This window comes from Aptenodytes patagonicus, chromosome 19 (assembly GCF_965638725.1).
Source record: "Aptenodytes patagonicus chromosome 19, bAptPat1.pri.cur, whole genome shotgun sequence".
In the NCBI taxonomy this organism is placed as follows: domain Eukaryota; kingdom Metazoa; phylum Chordata; class Aves; order Sphenisciformes; family Spheniscidae; genus Aptenodytes; species Aptenodytes patagonicus.
In genome coordinates this window covers 9,362,289-9,382,068 of record NC_134967.1, presented here as the reverse complement: position 1 = coordinate 9,382,068, position 19,780 = coordinate 9,362,289, and the positions used below count along the sequence as shown (strand labels likewise).

The 19,780-nt window shown below is 63.8% G+C and overlaps 3 protein-coding genes across 3 annotated transcripts; 2 read left to right on the top strand and 1 right to left on the bottom strand.

Moving 5' to 3' along the window:
- The first annotated feature begins 996 nt into the window (after positions 1 to 996).
- On the top strand, positions 997 to 7,504 carry ACOT7 (acyl-CoA thioesterase 7). Its single transcript, XM_076355991.1, has 10 exons — positions 997 to 1,064; positions 1,853 to 1,970; positions 2,442 to 2,598; positions 3,127 to 3,218; positions 3,354 to 3,468; positions 4,147 to 4,161; positions 4,803 to 4,889; positions 5,671 to 5,787; positions 6,021 to 6,205; positions 6,856 to 7,504. Exons 1-10 carry the CDS (start codon positions 1,012 to 1,014, stop codon positions 6,958 to 6,960), a joined length of 1,044 nt encoding a protein of 347 aa, XP_076212106.1. The 5' UTR covers positions 997 to 1,011; the 3' UTR covers positions 6,961 to 7,504.
- An 854-nt stretch (positions 7,505 to 8,358) lies between these two features.
- Positions 8,359 to 12,786, top strand: ICMT (isoprenylcysteine carboxyl methyltransferase). Its single transcript, XM_076356137.1, has 5 exons — positions 8,359 to 8,592; positions 8,755 to 8,843; positions 8,921 to 9,090; positions 9,906 to 10,123; positions 10,983 to 12,786. Exons 1-5 carry the CDS (start codon positions 8,359 to 8,361, stop codon positions 11,163 to 11,165), a joined length of 894 nt encoding a protein of 297 aa, XP_076212252.1. The 3' UTR covers positions 11,166 to 12,786.
- An 813-nt stretch (positions 12,787 to 13,599) lies between these two features.
- On the bottom strand, positions 13,600 to 19,400 carry RNF207 (ring finger protein 207). The gene is made up of 18 exons (XM_076356231.1): positions 19,347 to 19,400; positions 18,617 to 18,807; positions 18,307 to 18,439; positions 18,075 to 18,219; positions 17,511 to 17,592; positions 17,365 to 17,440; positions 17,143 to 17,268; positions 16,932 to 16,978; positions 16,732 to 16,804; positions 16,558 to 16,626; positions 16,339 to 16,407; positions 16,102 to 16,223; positions 14,865 to 15,054; positions 14,595 to 14,780; positions 14,462 to 14,513; positions 14,253 to 14,370; positions 14,101 to 14,181; positions 13,600 to 14,006 (listed from the first exon to the last, which is right to left on the bottom strand). Exons 2-18 carry the CDS (start codon positions 18,805 to 18,807, stop codon positions 13,844 to 13,846), a joined length of 1,923 nt encoding a protein of 640 aa, XP_076212346.1. The 5' UTR covers positions 19,347 to 19,400; the 3' UTR covers positions 13,600 to 13,843.
- Positions 19,401 to 19,780: the final 380 nt, after the last annotated feature.

The window sequence follows — 19,780 nt, the reverse complement described above, 5'->3', positions numbered from 1 at the left end:
TGCCTCCCATACCTCCCCGCCCTGCCTGCCTCCCTGCCTGCTTGCCCGCCTTGCCCCGCCGGCGGCCCGTAAAGGCGGCGGCGGTACCGGTACCGGAGCGCCGGGAGCACCATGGACCCGCTGGGCGCCGCGCTGCAGCCCCCCCGGCCCCCGCGCCCCCCTCCTGCCGCCGCCCAGCTGCGCAAGGCGAGGGCTCCGGCACCCCCCAGGCCGCCCGCCCGCCCCGTCTCCCCGCAGAGCCTCAAGCCCCTCATGGAGAAGCGCCGCCGCGCCCGCAGCAACGAGCCTCGACCAGCTCAAAACGCTCATCCTGCCGCTGGGCGGCAAGGACGTGAGTGCCGCGGCCTCCTCCGGCCCTGGCCCCACCAGCCCTGGCCTGGGCCCCTCCCATCCTCCTTGGTCCATCCCGGCCAGCCCTGGCCCCCCCGGCCCTGGCCCGTGCCCCTTCCATCCCTCCCCGTCCGCCCCGTCCATCCCCGTCCCCACCCCGACCCCTGCCTGCGCTCGACAGCGATCCATCACCGCCTGCTCGGGGCCATCCCCCCCACCCGCCCCGCAGACCCTGGGAGCCCCACGGAGCTCTGTCCCAACCGGAGAGAGCCGCCAGCGCCAGGGAAGGAGGGAGGCGGGGAGGATGCCCACCGGCAGCTCGCGCCCGGCGTGCGCCCGCTCGGGCAGGTGCCGGCAGCTGCCCGTGCCGTCCTGAGGGCCGTGGCCCTCCCCGAGCCCCCGCGCAGGCAGGACACGCCCCGGGGCAGGCAGGTGAGCGAGGGGAGGCGGAGGGGCCCCCGTCCCGCTGGGGCACACGCAGCCCCCCGGGCAGCACCGGAGCTCCGCCCCCCGGGCACCGGGGCACCGGCTCCCCGCGGCGCCCCCTTGCCCGCGCGGGGGCGTGGCGAGCCGCTGCCCGCCAATGGGGCGGCGCGGGGGGCGTGCCCCTCGGGGTGGGGCGTGGCGTGGCGAGGCGTGGTGGTGCCGCAGCGCCGTTGCGGGCGGGGCGCCGGTGCCGCCATGTCGGAGCGCGGGGCCGCGGGCCCGGGGCCGGCCGCCATCCAGGTCTCCAGGTACGGCCCCGCCGCGCCGCCGGCTGCCGGGGATCCAGGGGAGGGCTGGGCAGGGGAGGGCAGGCGGGCTGGGGGACCGCGGGCGGGCGCCGGGGCCGGCCTGCAACCGGGATGCTACCGGCGGTGCTACCTGCATTGCTGCCGGCACCGGCAACGCTGCCTGCGCTGGTCACGCTGCCCGCACCGGCATCGCTGCCTGCGCTGGTCACGCTGCCCGCACCAGACACAGCGAAGCGGCGCCGCGCCCTTGCTCCGGTGCGTGTGAGCTGGCAGGGCGGGCAGGGAGCGCCCCGGTTTTCCTGCCTTTGCCCACTGCGGCTCCCCGGCATGGCCGCCTTGCCGAAGTGCGGCTCCTCTCCGGGCCGGCGCACAGCCGTTGCCCCATCACCATGGTGCCTCGCCTTCCCTCCTCCGGCCGATGATCTGCCACCCCGGCAGAAGCCGCTGCTGCTGCCGGGAAGCCGGGTTGAGTGGTGGCATGTGCCTGGCTCGGTCGCCGTTTGCTGCAGTGAGGTGGCGGCGAGATGCGGTCCCAGCCGAGCAGCCGGCTGCCCCCGGCAGAGGAGCGATGCCTCCTTCCACTCCCAGCGGTAATTTGGGGCGGTTTCCACTGCCGCTCGCAGGAAGCCGCGTGCAGGCAGCGCCAGTGACGTTGCCGGCATCAGCGTGGTGAGATGGCCCAGCAGCTCATCTGGTAGGGCGATAGCGGTGCCTCCGGGCGGCTGCACTGGGACCCAGGCTGGGGGCACGGCAGGGGGGTGTGAGCTCGCGTGTCCTTCCCCCGGCAGGATCATGCGCCCGGATGACGCCAATGTTGCGGGGAACGTCCACGGGGGAACCATCCTGAAGATGATCGAGGAGGCTGGAGCCATCATCAGCACCCGCCACTGCAACTCCCAGGCCGGGGTGAGTAGGCGCCGGAGTGCCCGCCAGGCTCCGGCTTGGCGACTCTCCAACCCCCCCACCGCCCCTCACGGGTCTGCTGGGAGCAGGGGGTCCCCCAGGACCGCTGGGCATCCCTGGGGGCCTCCCCACACATCCCCCTGCACCGGAAGCGCTTGCTCCTGCATGCAAACCACCGGTGGCTCTGGCTGCTGCCGGAGCATGGCCCTGGTAGCTGGAAGCATCCTGCTGAAATTGTGTTTTACAAGCAGAAACATTATTACGCTGCTGTCAATGTTTTAACTCCCGCAAAGGGCAAGTCAGAGGCGGCCCGGCGTCAGTTATGGGTGGGGAAGGAAGCACAGCTGCCGGCTGATAATGTGGAGGTTGGAGTGCTGGAGCCACGTGCAGCATGGGCCGGCCCCGGGGAGCTGCCGGCTGTGGTCCTGCACGGCGTGGCTGCGGTCACCACCCTCGCTGTCTCGCCGTCCCCAGGAGCCCTGTGTGGCTGCGCTGGCGCGGGTGGAGCGGACGGACTTCCTCTCCCCGGTGTGCATTGGCGAGGTGGCCAACGTCAGTGCCGAGATCACCTACACCTCCCGGCACTCCGTGGAGGTCCAGGTCAACGTCATGTCTGAAAACATTTTAACAGGTGGGTGGCTTCCGGCAGCCCTGTCCCAAAACTCCAGGAATAACCCTGATAAGGCGAGAGCTCGTGGCGTTGACCCCATCCTCTGCCCACTGTTGCCAGCAGCATCGGGCAGAGGGGAGATCTTGCCTTTTTATTGAGAGTGCTGGGAGCAGCAGGGAGGGTCGGCGCTGGGAAGGGAAGCCAAGCAGGCTCCCTGGGGATTACGGCTTCATTGCTCATTTTTAGCGAAGAACGGAAACATCCGCCATTAGCTCCTCCTGCCTAATTTGCTGCCCGTGGCTGCCTTTGGCCTGAAAAAGGCCCTTTTCCTGCTGTTGCTGTGGCAACTGGCTCCGCTTGCCGGGACGCCTTCCCAAAAGCGCATTGTCACATCCGCTCCGAGCCAAAGCCCGGCAGGAGCCAGCAGGGCAGGGGGCTGCCTGGTGCCGGCAGCATTGCCAGCGTGCAGCCAACCCCGGACTGCAGCAGCACCGGTGGCAAAGCGCTGTTGGCATTGGTGCGGTCACCCTCTGCCCCCCTCTTCTCCAGGGGCGAAGAAGGTGACGAACAAGGCGACGCTGTGGTATGTGCCACTGTCCCTGAAGAACGTGAACAAGGTCCTTGAGGTTCCTCCCATCCAGGTAGGATGGCTTGCTTTGCTCCCTGAAAACCGGAGCTCGCCCTCTCTGGGGGAACGGTGCTAACCTGGCCCTGTCAGCATCCCCGGCTGCGCCGGTGGCTTTGCCGACCCTGTTCTTACCAGCCTTTCCTTCCAGTACACAAGAAAGGAGCAGGAGGATGAGGGGAAGAAGCGTTACGAGGAGCAAAAGCTGGATCGGCTGGAAACTAAGCAGAGAAACGGCGACTTGATCTTTCCTGTCATCAACCCAGGTAACGTGGGCAGTGCGTGACCTGCGGAAACGTCCCAGCAGCGCTGGGAGGCCGAACTGGTCCCCGAGGCAACTCCAGCCGTCCCCGGGCACCTGTGGCTGTGAGCGCGCACTCTGAAACACTGCATTGGGGATGGGGATGGGATTTTGGAGCCACAGTGCGTGAGTGGAGGGGGAGTCGGGTGGGTACCTGTGATCCCCTGCTGGGGCTGGTGGGTGGGATGCCCTCTTCCGAAACACGGTTCCTGCCACCACTCCTTGCATCCCTTGTGCATTCCTGAGCAGTGGGAGCTAGTTTTGCTCAGCACAGGGTAAACGCAAATGTTGGGCGAGGGTTTTGCACACTCTGCAGCTGCAGCCCCTCTCTGGAAGTCAGTTTTTCGGAAGAAGTTTATCGGCCACTGTTTGAAGGGGAGGATGAGCTACGGGGAGGAGCTGGGGTCATGCTCTCCCTGGGGGATTGCTGGGGATCTCTTTCCTACCGAAAGTGTTGCCCCGGCTTCTGGAAACACGGTGGCGGTGCTGATGGCGAGCCAAAGGCGCAAGTGGCTGGTGGCCTCCAGGACTAGCCGTGGTCCTCGGGTAGAGGCAGAGAGGTGGCGTGCGGGAATCATCGGGGGGTGTTGTGGGATGAAAGTTGCTCAAATGCTTTTTTCCCCTCTGTTCTCCCTGCTCACAGATAGACAGACGAAAGGTAAGGCTCCGCGGGTGCTGCTGCGCGGGTATCCTCCCTGAGGAGGTGATGCCTGGTTTTTCCTGTGCTAAGCACCTTTAGCATCTCTCATTAGATGGAAAACTAAAACGCTCCCTGAGAGCGGTTTTCCTCTGCTGGCAGTTGGAAGATGCGATTTCTGTCACCTGGATTTAGTGGCAAGTCAGATGTCACCAGCATGTGCCATGGCTGGGGGACGTGGGGGCAGAGGTCTTCACGCCGGGGGGAAGCGTGGTCCTTTGGAGACACTGCTAAGCGGCAGGTTCGGGAAGATTCGGCTGTGGCTGGTGACCTGAGGAGGGAAAGTGTACAGCCATGTGTCCATCCAGTTCACTCCCATTTGCTTTCGGGCTCTTTGAAAGCTTTAAAAGAAGAAATGAGCTGAGCTGGAATAAAATTGATGAGTGGGCATTAGAGGGAGGTGGCAGCCCGTCAGGTGGTGAATGGCCTCTGCTCTCAGGACTTCTCGGGCCAATCTAAACGCTGGCTTGAACATACTTCAGCTTTGCACACGCCAGCCCCACATTTTCTTCCTTCACATGGCTTAAGACAGGGGCGTACGGCGGTGTACAGGTGCTGGCCGAGCAGCTCTGATCTCCGCTTTGCTCTCCTTCTCTAACCAGAGCCGCACACCGTTGGCTACAGCCAGTCCAGCCTGATCCACCTGGTGGGACCGTCGGACTGCACGCTGCTGGGCTTCGTGCACGGAGGTGAGTGAGTGCTGCCCTGTTCAACAGCTGGGTTGTTTTTTCCCCGGAGCAGAAGCACTGTTTGAGAGCAACTCGTGCATCTCAGTGTTTTTGGGAGGTGGGCTCTGCCTCTGAAGGCACACAGGCCCATTTCCACAGTCTGTAAGGTTCAGTGTTGCTTCAGCTGAGACAAAAGCTTCGTCTTTTTCTATGCTTAAAAAAGGCTCCGAAAACTGACATACTCAAACTGTAAATCCTACAATTTTGTCATTGTCTCTTAAATTGCAAATCTCAGATTATAAACACCCAGTGTACAATGACTGCAATTTGCTGGAGCAATTTCGTCTTGGCTGGCAGTGCCCATCGCCTGCCGGTCGGGCAGGGCAGGGCGGACGCGTGCAGCGTGAGCCCGGGGAGATGCGCGTTTGCCAAGGGCTGGGATGCCGCTGGATGCCACTCCTCATCTAATTGCGTCCTTAAAGAAAAAACAAAACAATGTGGCTCAGAGCTCTTTCCAAGCAGGAGGTTTGGGGGACTGATGTTGCCTTGCAAGGCTGAGGTTTGCTCAGAGAAATTTGGGAGAGCCAGAGCTTAAGCCCAGGTCTGCGAGGATGTCACCCTGATGGTACTCTTGACAGCAGTCTTTATGCTGGTACTGGGGGTTTCCTGCAGCTGGCATTCAGTCTCTGGTCTGACTCCTCAGCGTAGCTTTGGTCGTGCAAAGGCCTTACTGACCTACCCGTGGTTTTTCCCAAATCCCACCGGCTTCCCTGAGACAGGACCCTCTACCTCTGCCCCCCAGGTGTCACCATGAAGCTCATGGATGAGGTCGCCGGGATTGTGGCCGCCCGCCACTGCAAGACCAACATTGTCACCGCCTCAGTGGATGCCATCAACTTCCACGAGAAGATCAAAAAAGGTACCAGGGGGTGGTGGCGGGCACTTTGCTCTCCCATGGTGCCACGTCCTGACTCCCTTGGGTGCGCACTCGGGACACGCTGGCAGAGAAATTTAGCCCCCGTTAGACTTGTCCTGTGCCAAGAAGCTCCGCTTAAGACATGGCTTAAGCATAAAACATGTGGGACCCCTTGCTCCCTTCCTCTGAGCAGAAGCAGGGGCTGCCTGCTTAACCGGCCCCTCTCTGCTTCGCAGGCAGCGTCATCACCATTTCGGGGCGCATGACCTTCACGAGCAATAAATCCATGGAAATCGAAGTCTTTGTGGATGCCGACCCATTCGTGGATGAGCCTCGGGAGCGGTACCGTGCTGTCAGCGCCTTCTTCACCTACGTCTCCCTGAGCAAGGAGGGGAAGCCCCTGCCTGTCCCGCAGCTGCTGGTAAGAACTCTCCCCACCAGGCTGCAAGCCAGCTGGGCCAGCCCCTCTCCTGCTCCTCCCGGGGCAGACCCCCACCGGCTTTTTTGTCCAACAAATCCCCTTCCTTTGAATTATTCAGCAGAAAAATATGAGCATGAATGAGACTTTCCAGAGCAGACTTCAGGGTTTTTTTTTTTTTAAATTTCTTCTGAAAATTGCTGATGTGGAGATTGGGGTTTTTTTCCTTTCTCGCGGATGAGGACAGGCTGCATGCAAGCTCTGCAGCTTCCCCTCCTGCCCGCACTGGAGATGCACGGGAGGGGACCCTGAGCAGCGACAGAGGCCCCCGCGTCCCCCGTCCCGTCCCCGCCTCAGCCCTCCTGCCTATTTTTAGCTCTCCTGAACCCGGCAGGGTTTTGCTGACACGGTGCTGCTGACTGGGGGCTGTTTCTTGATTAATAGTTTATCCCGCGCAGGTCTCCTCCTGCTCTGTGCAGGAGTACATTAGCTGTCAAAACACGTATTTCACGGAGCGCAGGTTTTCCTTTACATTTCCTGTAAGGGGAGGCGCGTTTCCCTCCTGCACGTGTTTGCAAGGTGCAGCACGGGAGAGCTGCGCTGCCCCGTGGCAGCTAACGCTGGTGGCTTCGCTTTCTTTGTGTCGCCGGCAGACGGAGACGGAGGATGAGAAGCGGCGCTTTGAGGAAGGGAAGGGCAGGTACCTCCAGACAAAAGCCAAGCGTCAGGCGCAGATGCAGCAGGCTGCCCAGCAGTGATCCCGCCCCGCGCTCTCGCAGCCTTCGCCTGCCAAACGTCCAGGTTCCCGTTAGTGTTGTGTCCGGTCCGCGCCGGGCCTCGCCCCTTCGCCCGCCCCAGCCTGCCGCCGGAGCTGCTGCGGCGGCGTGGTTGCTTCGCTGCTGATTGGTTTAGCGCCGTAGACCTTGTGCTTTAGGTGGCTTAAGTGCCCCGAAAGCCTCCGGGAGCCTTCCCGGTCACACGCCATTCGCCTCTGGAGCCCTGTTTTCACCGTTCAATCCCGTAAGCGAAGCTCCCGCCCGTGCCGGAGCAGGGCAGAGGTGCGTGGCGGCACGAGGGACGCACGAGGCCACGAGTCTTTGTGATGCTGTGTTAAACTTGCCAGTATGTCCTAAAACTGCACACCAAAGCTTACGTACGATACTCGCGATGAGAAACGCGCCCCGGTATCGTACTGAATGTCTCAAGACTGTTTCGTTGACATCTCTAGGTAGTTTCTCTGTGCACATCTAAGTTATTTAAGGAATCCTGTGGCATAAATAAAGTCTGTTGTTGTTGACTGAACTAAAACGGGTGTCGCTTTTTTTTTTTTGTCTCGAACAGCAGCGATTCTGGCTTAGGAGCTTTATTCCAAAACATTGTGCTGCTTTCCCCTTCCTGCCTTTCCCCCGGATCCTCCCCGGGTCCCCGAGCGGTGCAGCGGGCTCCCGCCCTTGGTTTTAAGAAAGTCTGCCTCTTTTAATGGGAATGTCGGAACAGCTCCCGCAGTTCAGCAGCCACCCAGTGTGGATCGCAGCCCCACGGCCACCCTCGCTGCCCCGGGACCGCGGCTGGCCCCCGAGGACCCCGCGCGCAGCTCTTCACCCCGGGGCTCGGAGGCCGGGTGCGGGCTGTGCTGGGCCTCGAGGGCGGCGGCGGGCGGGGCAGCACCACCGGTTTCCTCCGCTCCCCCTCGGGGTTCACCACGTCCCTCTAGGCCTCCCAGGTGCGGGGCGGGCGCCAGAGAGAGCCCCGCGGACGGGGCGGGGGCCCGACGCCCCCGCCGGACCCGCAGCGGGAGAGGGCGGGCGGGCCGCGGCCCGGCGGGTGGCGAGGTGGCCCGAAGGTTACAGCCCAGGCCGGGAGCGGCGCCTTCGCCCCTCGGGGCGGCTGTTCAGCGTGGCGCGGGGTGTTCCGGTTTGCGACGTTAAGCAACAGCCAAAAGCAAAACCGGCGCCGGGCCGGGGGTGACGCGCGGGGCCCGGCCGGGCTCCGGCGGCGCCCCGCTCCCACCGGCGGCGCCCAGTGCGCCTGCGCGGCGCAACTCCCGCGAGAGCTCCGCGCCGCTCCCAGGGCTGCTGCGCCTGCGCGGGGCGGAGCTCTCGCGAGAGCGGCGCGGCCGTTTCCCGGGCGACGCGGGCGGGGCGGGCGCCGCCATAATGGCGGCGGCGGCAGCGGCGGCGGGTCCGCGGCGGGGGCGGCTGGGCCGGGAGGCCCGCGCCAGCCTGGCCGCCTTCCTGCTGGGCGCTTCGGTGGCGGCGCTGCCGGTGGTGCTGGGCTCCCCCCCCGCCCTGCTGGCCGCCCCCGGCCTGCGCGGCCGCCTGGCGCTCGCCCTACACGTGGCGGGCGTCAACGCGGCGCTGCTGCTGCTCTACCCGCGGCCGCTCTACAAGGTGCGGGGGGCGGCTGGACACCCCGGGGGAGCGGGCCTGGGGGGCGGCGGGGTGGAAGGAGGCTCCAGGGGAGCGAGCCCCGGGGGTCGGCGGCCAGGGGACGCCGGGCCCGGGGGTCGGCGGCGGCGGCGGCAGCGTTCTCTCCCTTCCCTCTGCTTGCAGATCGCCGTCCGGGCCTGCTTCCTGGGCTTCGCCTTCGGCTGCGGGCTGCTGCTCAGCGCCGGCCGCTCTGCCTGGCGCCACTTCGGATGGTAAGGGAAGGGCCGGGGCAGCCGGGCGGGTGCGACGGCCCCCGGCCCTGCCAAGCGCTCCCTCTCTCCCGCCGCAGGTACATGTGCTCCCTCTCCCTCTTCCACTACTCGGAGTACCTGGTGACGGCCATCAACAACCCGCGGAGCCTCTCGCTGGACTCCTTCCTGCTCAACCACAGCTTCGAGTACAACCTGGCTGCCCTCTCCTCCTGGGTGGAGTTCACGCTGGAGAAACTCCTCTTCCCAGGTCGGCCACCCTGCCCCTCCCTGCCGCCCACCCTCCCGCCCAGTGTCCCCTGGCTCTGCCCGGCTGCACGTGGCTGGCCCGGGGCCCACCCGTCTGGTAGCAAAGCGCGGGTGGCCCCTGCTTAGCTGACCCGTGCTGGCAGCGGAGGAGGGCTTTGACACGGCCTTAATCTCTCTGTGCTTAAAGCCTCTCAGTTTCGGTCTTGGGGGGCGGGGGGGAGTGTCCCCCTCGCTCTGACATGCGAGGCCGTCTTCGCCGTGTAGCGGGTCTTCAGCCCTTTTCCGGCTGCGTCTTTCGAGCAGCTTTGGTGGTACAAAGAACGACGCTTCAGTTACATCTGGACGTCGTCTTGTGACCTGGAATAAAATCCAATCGGCAAGAACTGTAGCTGTTTGCCCAGTCTGGGGTGCTTCCTTTTTTTGGGAGAGGGGAGATGTTCTCCTTCCCCACTTCATAACAGCAAACGCAGGCTGCGGAGCTCCCCGCGTCCAGCCCGAGTTCGTCCGCTTGGCTGCGCTTTATGTCGGCTTTACACTGTAAAGCCGGGCTCTGCCTTGGCGCCGGGTTCCCCGTAGGGCGATCCACTGCGAGGACATACAGACTCTGCGTCGGGGGTGACTCTGTGGCAGGGGATGCTATTTTTATTTTTTTGGTGGCGGGATGGCAGCGCACGGAATGCTGGCTGTGTTTTACACGGTGTCGTGCTTTGAGATGGGGGGAAGAGCCCACCCACCAACCCAACCCCCCCCCGCGACCCCCGCACCGCGAGCGTGATCTGTGCGAACCTGTTGTGACCCGTCCTTATTCACTTGCAGAGCTGAAGCAGATCACCTGGCTGAGTACTGTAGGGTTGTTGATGGTGATCTTTGGGGATTGTCTGAGGAAAGCGGCCATGCTCACAGCTGGCTCCAACTTCAACCATATTGTTCAGAATGAGAAATCGGATACTCATACTTTGGTGACAAGTGGGGTGTATGGGTGGTTCCGGCACCCGTCTTACGTGGGATGGTTTTACTGGAGTATTGGAACACAGGTACCGTATACAACGTGCTCAGATACTTTCGTCTTATAACCTGGGTCTTTCTTCTTAATGCTGCCCCACACCCGTAACGGGATGCAAACCGCCGGCAGTCAGTGGCAGGGGTGGCCCGGGCATGGATTTTGATGCCTCCTCCCTCCCACTGGCACGCGGAGGGCCAGGAAACCCCGAGTGCTCTGCCCCATGCGATCTTTGGGGAGACCCCATTGCCTTAATTTTCTGTGTGGAGTAAGCAGGGGCGGCAGGGCCGGGGTTTGAGCCAGAACACCCTTGGAGGCTCGGGGTGCAATCCACTGCTGGCCTAAAGCTGGTGTCCAGAGTTTCCTTGCATTCCTACGGCCAAAATGCCTTCCGTAAGCAGTCGGACTCAACCTCGCTCCTGCCAAATACCAGTCCTGTGCTGGATGGCAGAAAACTCCCTCTAAGAGTGTCCAGGGCCCCGGCCAGGGGGTAGACTGGAAGCCAGCTGCGGTCAAGCTGTAACTCAGCGCTGCCTTAGTCGCGCTTTTCTCGTGGTTGGCTGGTGGTTGGCATTTGGTTTTATTTCTCTGGAGAGAGACTGTAAAGACTGCATGTGGAGCAGCGCGGCCATGCACGGGCTTTCTAGAGCCGGGACGCCGCCCTTAGCCGGGGCGGCAGGAGCCGGCAGCTGCCTGTGCGCCGCTTTCTTCATAAGCACTAATTTCTCCCCAGAATGAAATTCCACAAAGGGTGCTGGGGTCTTTCCTTTTTGTTGGACAGTGTTTAGACCTCATGGCAAACTTAACGAAGGGTGATTAGCATGTGGGGGCGGGGGGCAGCCTCGGTTTCTTTGGGAGGCGACGGGATGCTAACCGCCGGTGTCTGTTCGCAGGTGTTACTCTGCAATCCCATCTGCGTGGTGGGCTACGCGCTGGCATCCTGGCGCTTCTTCAGGGAGCGGATCGAGGAGGAGGAGATCACACTCATTCACTTCTTTGGAGAAGAGTACCTGGAGTACAAAAGGAAGGTGCCATCGGGTCTCCCTTTTATTAAAGGAGTCAAAGTGGAACTGTAATGCAGGCGAAAGCCGGACTGGCTGAGTGAACACCCAGCTCCAGGCGCTGTGGGGCGAGGGATGGCGCGTGGCGCTGGTGCCGGGAGTAGCCCGTTGGTATTTCCAGGCCACCCAGGAGGAGCTGGCGAAGGGCTGCGGAGCTGGGTGGCCTGCCGGGTCACTAGCAGATAAGAAGCTCGTTCGTCCTCCTCGAGATAAGTCTTTCATTGCACATTCAGGGATCTTCCAGATAACTTAGCCTGTAGCGACCCTAAAGAGAATCGAACCCTCTTGCCTGCAACAGCTGAATTGTACTGAAACGCCTCCGGACCGATTCTTCTGGAGAAGAGCTCTGCCCCCGTGCAGGACGGCACCGGTCAGCGGGTTGTTCCTATGGCGTAATTTGATTTTAAAGCTTTTTGACCTTGCAAGCCAGGCAGCGCGGCTTTAATCTCTTTAGGCCCGATTCTGCAAGCTGGCGCTCAGGCAGCTCACAGGAGCAGGCCCCCAGCTCTCTGCTCTTCAGGTGCAGGGCTGCCTCCCCTCTGCTTGCCGGAGAGCCGGCAGTGCGGTACCAATCGGTTCTCTCCCAGGCGTTAACGTTCACAGGGAGCCTTTTCCGCTCGCCTCATGCCGCTGGATTGCGAGCGCCTCTGTGAAACGTGGCAGGAGAGCGAGCCTGCTCCCTCCTCCCTCGGCTGCTGCCACGAATTCGGGAGTCACCGTTTCAGCTGCCACCCTCTCGAGCCTCCCCACCGCCACCTCTGTTCCCTCTTCCTGCTTCCAAATCGCGCTGCTTCCTATCCTACCAGGCCGCCTCCGTCCTGCAGAGATCCCAGGATTTTGCGTTGGGAAAGAACAGCAGCTGCCGGGCTTGCTGAGGGCTTTAGCGCTCGAGATCCTTGCCTGCTTTTTTGGGTGAAACCTGGGATGTTGGCGTGACTAGGAGATGCTTTTAGGGAAATTCTCCAAACGGGAAAAAAGTTTGGCTAGCTAACGCTATTTTAAACGTTACCATTTTGGAAATGGTTCCTACTCGAGCTTTGTGGTATAACTTATTCTGTTGTTATATACCAAAGAGGTTCACTGTTTTCTTGAGTTTTACATTATTCTTCCTAGCTGGAATGGAAACGAGTTGCTTGTCAGTTCACACTTTGGGCTTGCGGTGTTCCTTGGTGAAGGTGCTGTGGTACGGCTCAGGAAAGGGGGCACTGATGGAAATTGCTTTGGGTTTGGGTTTGTTTTGGTTTTTTTTTTTTATAAAAAACAAAAAATATTGCCAACTTCTGTCTGGTGGTTATTTGGAGATCTCTTGAGGTGCCGGTGACATCACCAAAACTGGAATCCTTACTTTTACAATTCCCAGTGGGTTTTCGGTACAATCCAGTGTTGCGCTGAAGCATGACTGCGGCTTGCAGTGACTCGCAGGGCTGCACAGCCAGAGGGACGGGGCAAATTCTCCGTCTCTCCTCGCTTAACCAATGCAGAGTCCTTCCTCTGCCAGGTTTGCTTTGTATTGCAGAGTGTGTTCTGCACGGAGCATCAGCTTAACGCCTTCGCTGGTAATTTGTCTTGCACCGAGCGTGTTTTTAGCTTGGGGGAAAAGAGCAAATGTGAAAATATACTGGCCGGATAGCGCTGATTTCTCTGCGTAGTCACTCGTAGGCTCCTGCTCAGGCTTTTCTGTGCCTCCGACACACGTCCTCGTGGAAGCTGCGACCTGCTGTTGTAGCCAACATGCCTCGGGCGAGTTAATTTTTAACTAATTGTTTTGTAGGCGGCAACGTTTCTGCTGTGAACTTGCACAAATGTACTTTGAAACAAACAAAGCGATCATCGCTTGGTTTTGATGTGAGCTGGTGATGGAAACTAAGCTTTATTCTCAAGTTGTTCTTTGTAGTAAATGCACCTCGATCCTAATTTGCAAGAGGCTGCCAGCACTAGCTCTGACCCCGGTTCCAGCTGTGCGGCGGCAGGGTCTGCCCAAGGCGGGATGCGTTGGCACCAAAAGAAAGGGATAAACTTTGCCTCGAGCAAAATCTTCAGAGCCCTCTCGGTGCTTTTGAGACCAGCAGCCTCTCTTAACCTTTTATTTTCCTGAATCCTGTGACTGGAAGCTTGGTGAGGAGACAGGAGCTCACCAGGCGCAGGGAAGGCGTCTGGATCTTTAGTGAACAGCTGGAGCAAGCCGTCAAACCCTGCCCTCCTGCGCCACAGCAGTCAGTAAGTTTTTAAATGGCACAGATGCACAAGGAGCAGAGCGCCTCTTTCTAGTGCCCTGCCTGCGTTTTTGCCTCCGCTGCCTGTCAGCGGTGACCCTGCAGTGAGCTCCTGCCTCTACCCTACACCAGGAGGTTTTGTTTTTTTTTTCCCCCATGTTTGCAAACTTTGTGGTTTTAAGAGCCGCTGGACACCCCGAGCTGGCAGGCCTTTTTTGTCCAGAACCAAGCGGACATGTACACTTGCGCCCCTTTATTTCACTTCTAACACATGAGAGGGAGAGTATAAAGACAATTATTTTTTCAGACGGGCAAAGCTGCCCGAAGGCAGGCGCTTGATACGCTGCAACACTGTGTGCCCAGGCTGTGTTTTCCTGCCTTCGCTTGTGGCACAAGGCAAGAGGAGCGAGTCGACAGCTGGGGCACGGCTTTTGCGCAGCGAGCGCCAAGCGGCTCCGCGCACTCGCTCGCTGTCGGGCTCTACGGTGCAAGCTCTTTCTGGGCGGCACTCTCGGCCCCACTTTTCTGCTGTCCCCTGCAGCAGTCTTTGCTTTTCAGGGAGGGGTCTTCAGGGGCGCCGCTGGGCACACAGCCCTCCCCGGGGCTGGCCAGAGCCCCCTCCTTGCCGCCAGGTGAGGTGTCCCTGGGGAATGGAAGGTGCAGCACCTCAGCAGGGCCAGCGGCCGGGAAAGGGTGCGGGGGGGAAATTCAGCACCCGGGCACTCGTCGTCGCCTACCTTGGCACCGCTTCGCTGTCGTCGCAGATCTTGAGCAGCATCTGTGCCTGTTCCTCCTTGGGCTCCCGGGGCTCCTGCAGCCTGTGGTGGGAGGGGTGTGAGCCATGGCCAGGTCCACCCCCCGGCCCCGAAAGCCCCCCTGCACCCCTCACCTGGGCTCCAGGCGCTCCTTCACCTTGGCGATGGAGCGGACATAGGGCGCGATCTGCTTGGTGATGGTTGTCAGGCAGCTGTTCTCCTGCCGCAGCTGCAGCAGGTCATGGAGCTGGGCTGGGGGGCGAGAGGAGTGGGCTGTGGCCATGGCTGCTCCCCCAGAGCAGGCACGGGGGGTTTGGGGCCGGGGGAGCGGGGTCGCCAGTACCTTCGTAGATCTCCTGCTCGTTTGCCACCCGCTGGTATGTCTCCTCCCAGACCTGGAAGAGGGAGAGGGAGCCGGGCAGTCTGCCGTGTACGGCACAGAGGGACCCTGCTCTGCTGGGACGCGCCAGCTGTACCTCCTCGAAGACGCTGCGCATCATCTCCACGGCAGAGTAGTGAGCCGCGATCTGCACGTCCATCTGCAGGGACTTCTGCAGGATCTCGCTCATGATCTCTGTCTTGATGAGCGAGTGGTGCTTGGTGAGGTCACGGTGCAGCTCCTGCACCTGATCCTTCAGGCCCTGGATCTCCGTCTGCAGCATCTGCGGGGGCCGGGGGGCAACTGCCACATGAGCAGCACCCTCCCATCCCGTCCTACCCGTCCCGTCCCGACCCACGCTCCCTACCCGGTAGGTGTTCTCGTAGTTGCGGCAGTGCTCGGCGAAGGGGGTCTCGCAGCCCTCAGCCAGCAGGACCTTGGTGCTGATGTACCGGTGCATCGTCGGCTTCCGCACCATGGGGCTGGTGGACATTTTATCGCCGGCAGGGGGGCAGCTGGGCACCATGAGGGTCTTGGAGCATTGGCTGCCGGGGAGCCTGTGTGGAGAGGGTGACAGCGGCGCGCTGCAGGCGAGCAGCGGTGGGGATGAGGTGCCAGGGGCCACGCTGCCAGCTCAGCCCTGCTGCCCCTCGCCCCCGGGGTGCCTGGGGACACGGCAGCCCCACACGTCCCTTCCCTCGCCCGAGCACATGGGATCAGTCGGAGGTGCCTTACGCCACCCTGAAAGTCAGGTTTCCGTGGGCTGTTCTCCCGATGCCCACAGCTTCAGGACCGGCTGCGGCAGGGAGAAGGCAGGAGCCAAGCTTGGCACGCTCCGGTTTCTAAAGGGAAGGATGCGGCTCGCTCCCTCACCACTGGCATCTCCTGGCCCCTTGGGGGGTGCCACTGCCCCTGCATCTCCCCCCATCTCACAGCCTCCCCGTGCTTGCCCACCGCCCTGGCTTTGCTGCCCCACCGCCATCGGTCCTACCGTGCAGCGCCGTGCTCCCCCTGCCTGTGCCAGGGCTGGCAGCCCCCAGGAGCTCAGCCACCCTGCGGTGCTGAGCCCGGCTGGGGGCAAGGAGCGGTCCCCATGAGGTGGCAGCGCCCGTTTGTCCTCTCCAGCCGGGAGTGCCTGGCAGGGCCAGCGCTGCCGTGACATCAACGGGCCTAAATATATCCCGGGTGAGGAACGGACGGGCACTTCCCTGAAATTCTGATAAAAATAGTGGTGGGCAAAGAGGCTGCAGCGCCACGGGTGTGCGGGTGAGCAGGAGCTGGCCCTGGCGCAGCACCCGCAGCAGCGGGGGCAGAGCCCTCTGGGGACTGTGGCGGGGGGCTGGGCTGGGGAGCAGGGTGCAGGCTCACCCGGGCACCCTGCTGCCAGCCCTGCTGCCTGCCTGCCCGCCCCGCTTCCCAGAAGTGTCACTTGAAGCCCCCGCGCCTGTCCTTTGTCAGCGCAGCTGTGCTCCGCGCTGTCCCCACGCCACCACCGAGGTGACAGGCTCAAGGGCAGCAGTGGGGGCAAGCTTGGCCCGGCGGGATGCCCAGGGGGACGCATGGCAGGATGCACCCCGGCCCCGGGTGCGATCCCAGCACCTCACATGTTCGTGCCGGCGATGCCAGGACCGATGCCGCTGGCGCTGCCCACCACGGAGCGGCGGGGGCTGAGCATCAGCAGGGGCTCCAGGCAGCGGGCAAACTCTGCCCGGTACTCGCTGTTGATCTGGGGGGTGAGACGGGGGCGAGCGTGGCTGGGGCTGGGGCAGAGCGGGCAGCCGGGGCTGCCTGCGGAGCGCGGCAGGCAGGGGCTTGGCCCCAGGCGGGCGGCAGGGCTCTACCTTGCTGGTCTGGGCTGGCCGCAGGCGGTGCGGCAGCTTGACGATCCTCTGCAGCCTCTCCATCAGTTGCTGAAAGGCAGCGGCAAGGCGTGGTGAGGGGTGCCTGGCACTGCCGCAGGGTGCACCGGACACCCCACTGCACCGCGGTGGGATGCTCCAGCCACCCCATGGCACATTGGCAGGGTGCACCGGCTGCCCCACAGCGCTGGCGCTACTCACGTAGCCCAGGTCCAGGAACTCTGCTTTGTTGGCGGAGCTCAGGAAGGCCGAGCAGGTCACCAGGTGGACCTGTGCGTGGGGGGGTGTCACCGCTGGTGCCCCTCGGGGCTGTGGCAGCCTGGCCCCTGCCCAGCTCCTGGGGCTAGGGCATCCCTGCCCAGCCCAGGGCCCTACCTGCAGGGTGGGCAGCAGGGAGGCGAGGTGGGCGAGCTGCTCCTTGAACGCCTTCTCCTTCTCCTCGTGCTGGCTGCAGCAGAGCGGGGCAAGGCACAGCCTTTGTGGGGCACCGGGGAGCTGTCTGGCCCCAGGGCACCCCAACACACCGCGGGAGGGGGACACACCCCTAGGAGAGGGCTCAGCCCGCAGCCCCTCACCTCTGCACGGCTTTCAGGAGCGTCTTCTTCCTCTCGGAGAGCTGCTCCTGCAAACGGCACGGCCACCTTGTGTCCTGCAGCTGCTACATGTCCCATGGCCACTCTGTGTCCTGCGGCCACCCCGGTCCCCTCCCGCTGCCCTGGCTCTGCTGTGCCTGTGCATTGGGTGCCAGTGGGCACAGGGCACGATGTGCGAGCAGTTGCCCCGCACCTGCATGCGGCCAAAGAGGGAGTTGATGGCTGCCTCCTCCTCGCTGGCACTGTTGCGCACCTCCTCGATCATGGCCTTGAGGAGGACGATGGCCTCGCACGTGGAGGTCTGCAGTTCCTTCACGGCCTGCCGGGGGGCGGCAGGGTGGCTGCAGTGCTGTGGGCAGCACCGCACCCCCATGCCCCCCCCTCCCCCCCCCGAGACCTGCCGGCCCCTGCCCACCATCACCGCCTGGTCCAGCCGCTGGCAGCCCTGCATGTATGCCGTCTCGATGTCGATGCAGTGTGCACGGCTCTCCCTGCGGGCACGGGCGTCAGGGCACGGGACAGGACGGGGCACGGGGCAGGCGTGGGGCCAGGGCTGCTCACCCCTGCATGTCCCTGAAGCAGTTGATGCAGAGCATGGACTTCTTCTCAGTGGAGAACATGATGTAGGGCTCCTCGTGCAGCGCTGCAAGGGATGGGGCATCAGGCAGCCTGGCATGGCGTGGTGCAGCACAACGTGGTGCAGCACGGCATGGTGCAGCCTAGCACAGCGCAGCACAGTGCAGCCTGGCACGGCGTGGTGCAGCACAGCACAGTGCAGCCTGCCACGGCACGGCATGGTGCAGCATGGCAGAGCACATTGCAGCCTGGCATGGTGCAGCCTAGCACAGCACAGCACAGTGCAGCCTGGCATGGCGTGGTGCAGCACAGCACAGTGCAGCCAGGCATGGCACGGTGCAGCGCAGCACAGCACGGTGCAGCACAGCATGGTGCAGCACAGTGCAGCCTGGCGCGGCATGGCATGGTGCAGCACAGCACAGTGCAGCATGGCAGAGCACATTGCAGCACAGAATGGTGCAGCACGGCATGATGCAGCACAGCGCAGCACAGTGCACTCTGGCATGGCATGGCGCAGAGCAGCATGGCGCAGCACGTCACGGCACTCACGGCACTTCTTGTGGATGTCCTTGGTGCGCTTGGAGAGGGAGACTATCTCGTGGCGGGCGAACATCTTGGCACGGTGGGTCTCCTCGCGGCACGGGGCGCAGAGGGGCTGCCCACAGGTGTTGCAGAAGTACATGGTGTCCAGCTCCTGTGCGGGCCGGGGGGGGCAGCTGGCGGTGGGCATGGCCCCGGTGGGGGTCCCCTGCCCTCCGCCTGCTCGCCCCGCTGCCCTCACCGCCTTGGTGCAGCACCGGTCGCAGTTGGCGCACTGCACGTCCTCCTCACTGTCGGCCGAGCTGTCCACCAGGAACTGCAGGAGCCGGTCCACGGGGGGCAGCCCTGTGCCCCCCCTCACCACCGAGGGGTGCCTGTGGGGATGGGATGGGGACGTGGACAGGGATGGAGATAGTGATAAGGATGGGGACACCTGCCCAGGGCAGGCGGGGGCAGCTTTGGGGACACCGTGAGCAGTGCCACAAGAGGCTGCCAGCCGTGTGCTGCGTGCCCTGGTCCCGGCATCCTCCCGGGCAGGGTCCGTCCCTTACCCGCAGAGCGGGCAGCGCAGGCGGCCGTCGCTGGCGCGGCCCCGCAGGCAGCTGGCGCAGAAGTTGTGGTAGCAGTCGAGCAGGCAGGGGTGCTGGTAGGGCTCGTGGCAGAGCAGGCAGACCAGCGGGTGGCAGTTGGCCTTCTCCAGCTCCGAGCAGCTCCCCAGCGGGGAGAAGATGCCGCCGGCCATCTGTGGGACAGAGCGCGGCCCCCCCCGCGCCCCGCTTCACCCCCTGTGCCCGGGGGGGGGGCCCCGCGTGGCACCACTTCGCGCAAGCACCGTGGCTGCCGCGGAAAGGACAAATCCTGTCCCCCAGGGCCTGTGAGCTGCCGCCTATTTTTAGGTTATGAGCAGCGCGGCACGAGGCTGCCCAAAACGCGCCCCTTCCCCCGGCACCGCGGGCTGGGGGCAGCAGGGCCTGGTGGGATGGCCCCCGCAGCGGGGTGTCCCCCAGGGCGGGTGTTCCCAGAGCAGGAGCATCCCCTGGGATGGCGTGTCACCCCGAGATCGGGTGTCCCCTGCAAAGGAGCGTTCCCTGCAGCAAAGCGTCCCCCAGAACAGGACCGGGTGTCCCCCAGGAGGGAGCATCCCCCCGCGACGGGGCGTCCCCTGCCCTGGGATGTCCCCTACGATGGCAGCCCGGCAGCGAAGGCGGCCAGCTGCCCCACACGCCGGGGAGCCCCCGTCCCCGGCACAGGGGGGGCACCATGGCCGGGCGAAGGCTTTACCTCTCCCCGTCTGTAAGCCGGGGGATCGGCCGTGCCGTGCCGTGCCGAGCCGTGCCGTGCCGCTGCTCCCCGTGCGCCGGCTGGAATGAGAGCAATGCCGAGGTGGCCGGGCCCGGCCGCCCCCGTGACGCGGGGCCCCCTGGCACCGCCGGACGGCTGCCACGCCACGGCCCAAAAATAGCCCCGCGCTCCTCGGCGCCCTGCGGCGGGGACGGCCCCCGGGCTGCGGGGACGCGGGACCGCGTGGCCCCGGGGCGCAGCCGGGCCGCGGGGACGTGGGCGCCCATGCGGCCCGGTGACGGCCCCCGGGCGGTGAGGGTGCCCGCCGCGGGCGGCGCGGCGCCCTGGGGCGCGGGGGGGGCACCCCGCGGGCAGTCACCGGGGTGCGGGGACAGGTGCCCCCCGCGGGCGGCGCGGCAGCCCGGGGCGCACCC

Excerpts from the sequence above, each read along its gene's own strand:
- ICMT (XM_076356137.1), top strand. The coding sequence starts at position 8,359 with ATGGCGGCGGCGGCAGCGGCGGCGGGTCCGCGGCGGGGGCGGCTGGGC. Across the intron at positions 8,593-8,754 it reads ACCCGCGGCCGCTCTACAAG|ATCGCCGTCCGGGCCTGCTT; the intron begins GTGCGGGGGGCG and ends CTCTGCTTGCAG. Across the intron at positions 8,844-8,920 it reads GCCTGGCGCCACTTCGGATG|GTACATGTGCTCCCTCTCCC; the intron begins GTAAGGGAAGGG and ends CTCCCGCCGCAG.
- RNF207 (XM_076356231.1), bottom strand. The coding sequence starts at position 18,807 with ATGGCCGGCGGCATCTTCTCCCCGCTGGGGAGCTGCTCGGAGCTGGAG. Across the intron at positions 14,514-14,594 it reads TGCGCAGCGTCTTCGAGGAG|GTCTGGGAGGAGACATACCA; the intron begins GTACAGCTGGCG and ends TCCCTCTTCCAG. Across the intron at positions 14,182-14,252 it reads AAGGAGCGCCTGGAGCCCAG|GCTGCAGGAGCCCCGGGAGC; the intron begins GTGAGGGGTGCA and ends CTCCCACCACAG.
- ACOT7 (XM_076355991.1), top strand. The coding sequence starts at position 1,012 with ATGTCGGAGCGCGGGGCCGCGGGCCCGGGGCCGGCCGCCATCCAGGTC. Across the intron at positions 5,788-6,020 it reads CCACGAGAAGATCAAAAAAG|GCAGCGTCATCACCATTTCG; the intron begins GTACCAGGGGGT and ends TCTGCTTCGCAG. Across the intron at positions 6,206-6,855 it reads TGCCTGTCCCGCAGCTGCTG|ACGGAGACGGAGGATGAGAA; the intron begins GTAAGAACTCTC and ends TGTCGCCGGCAG.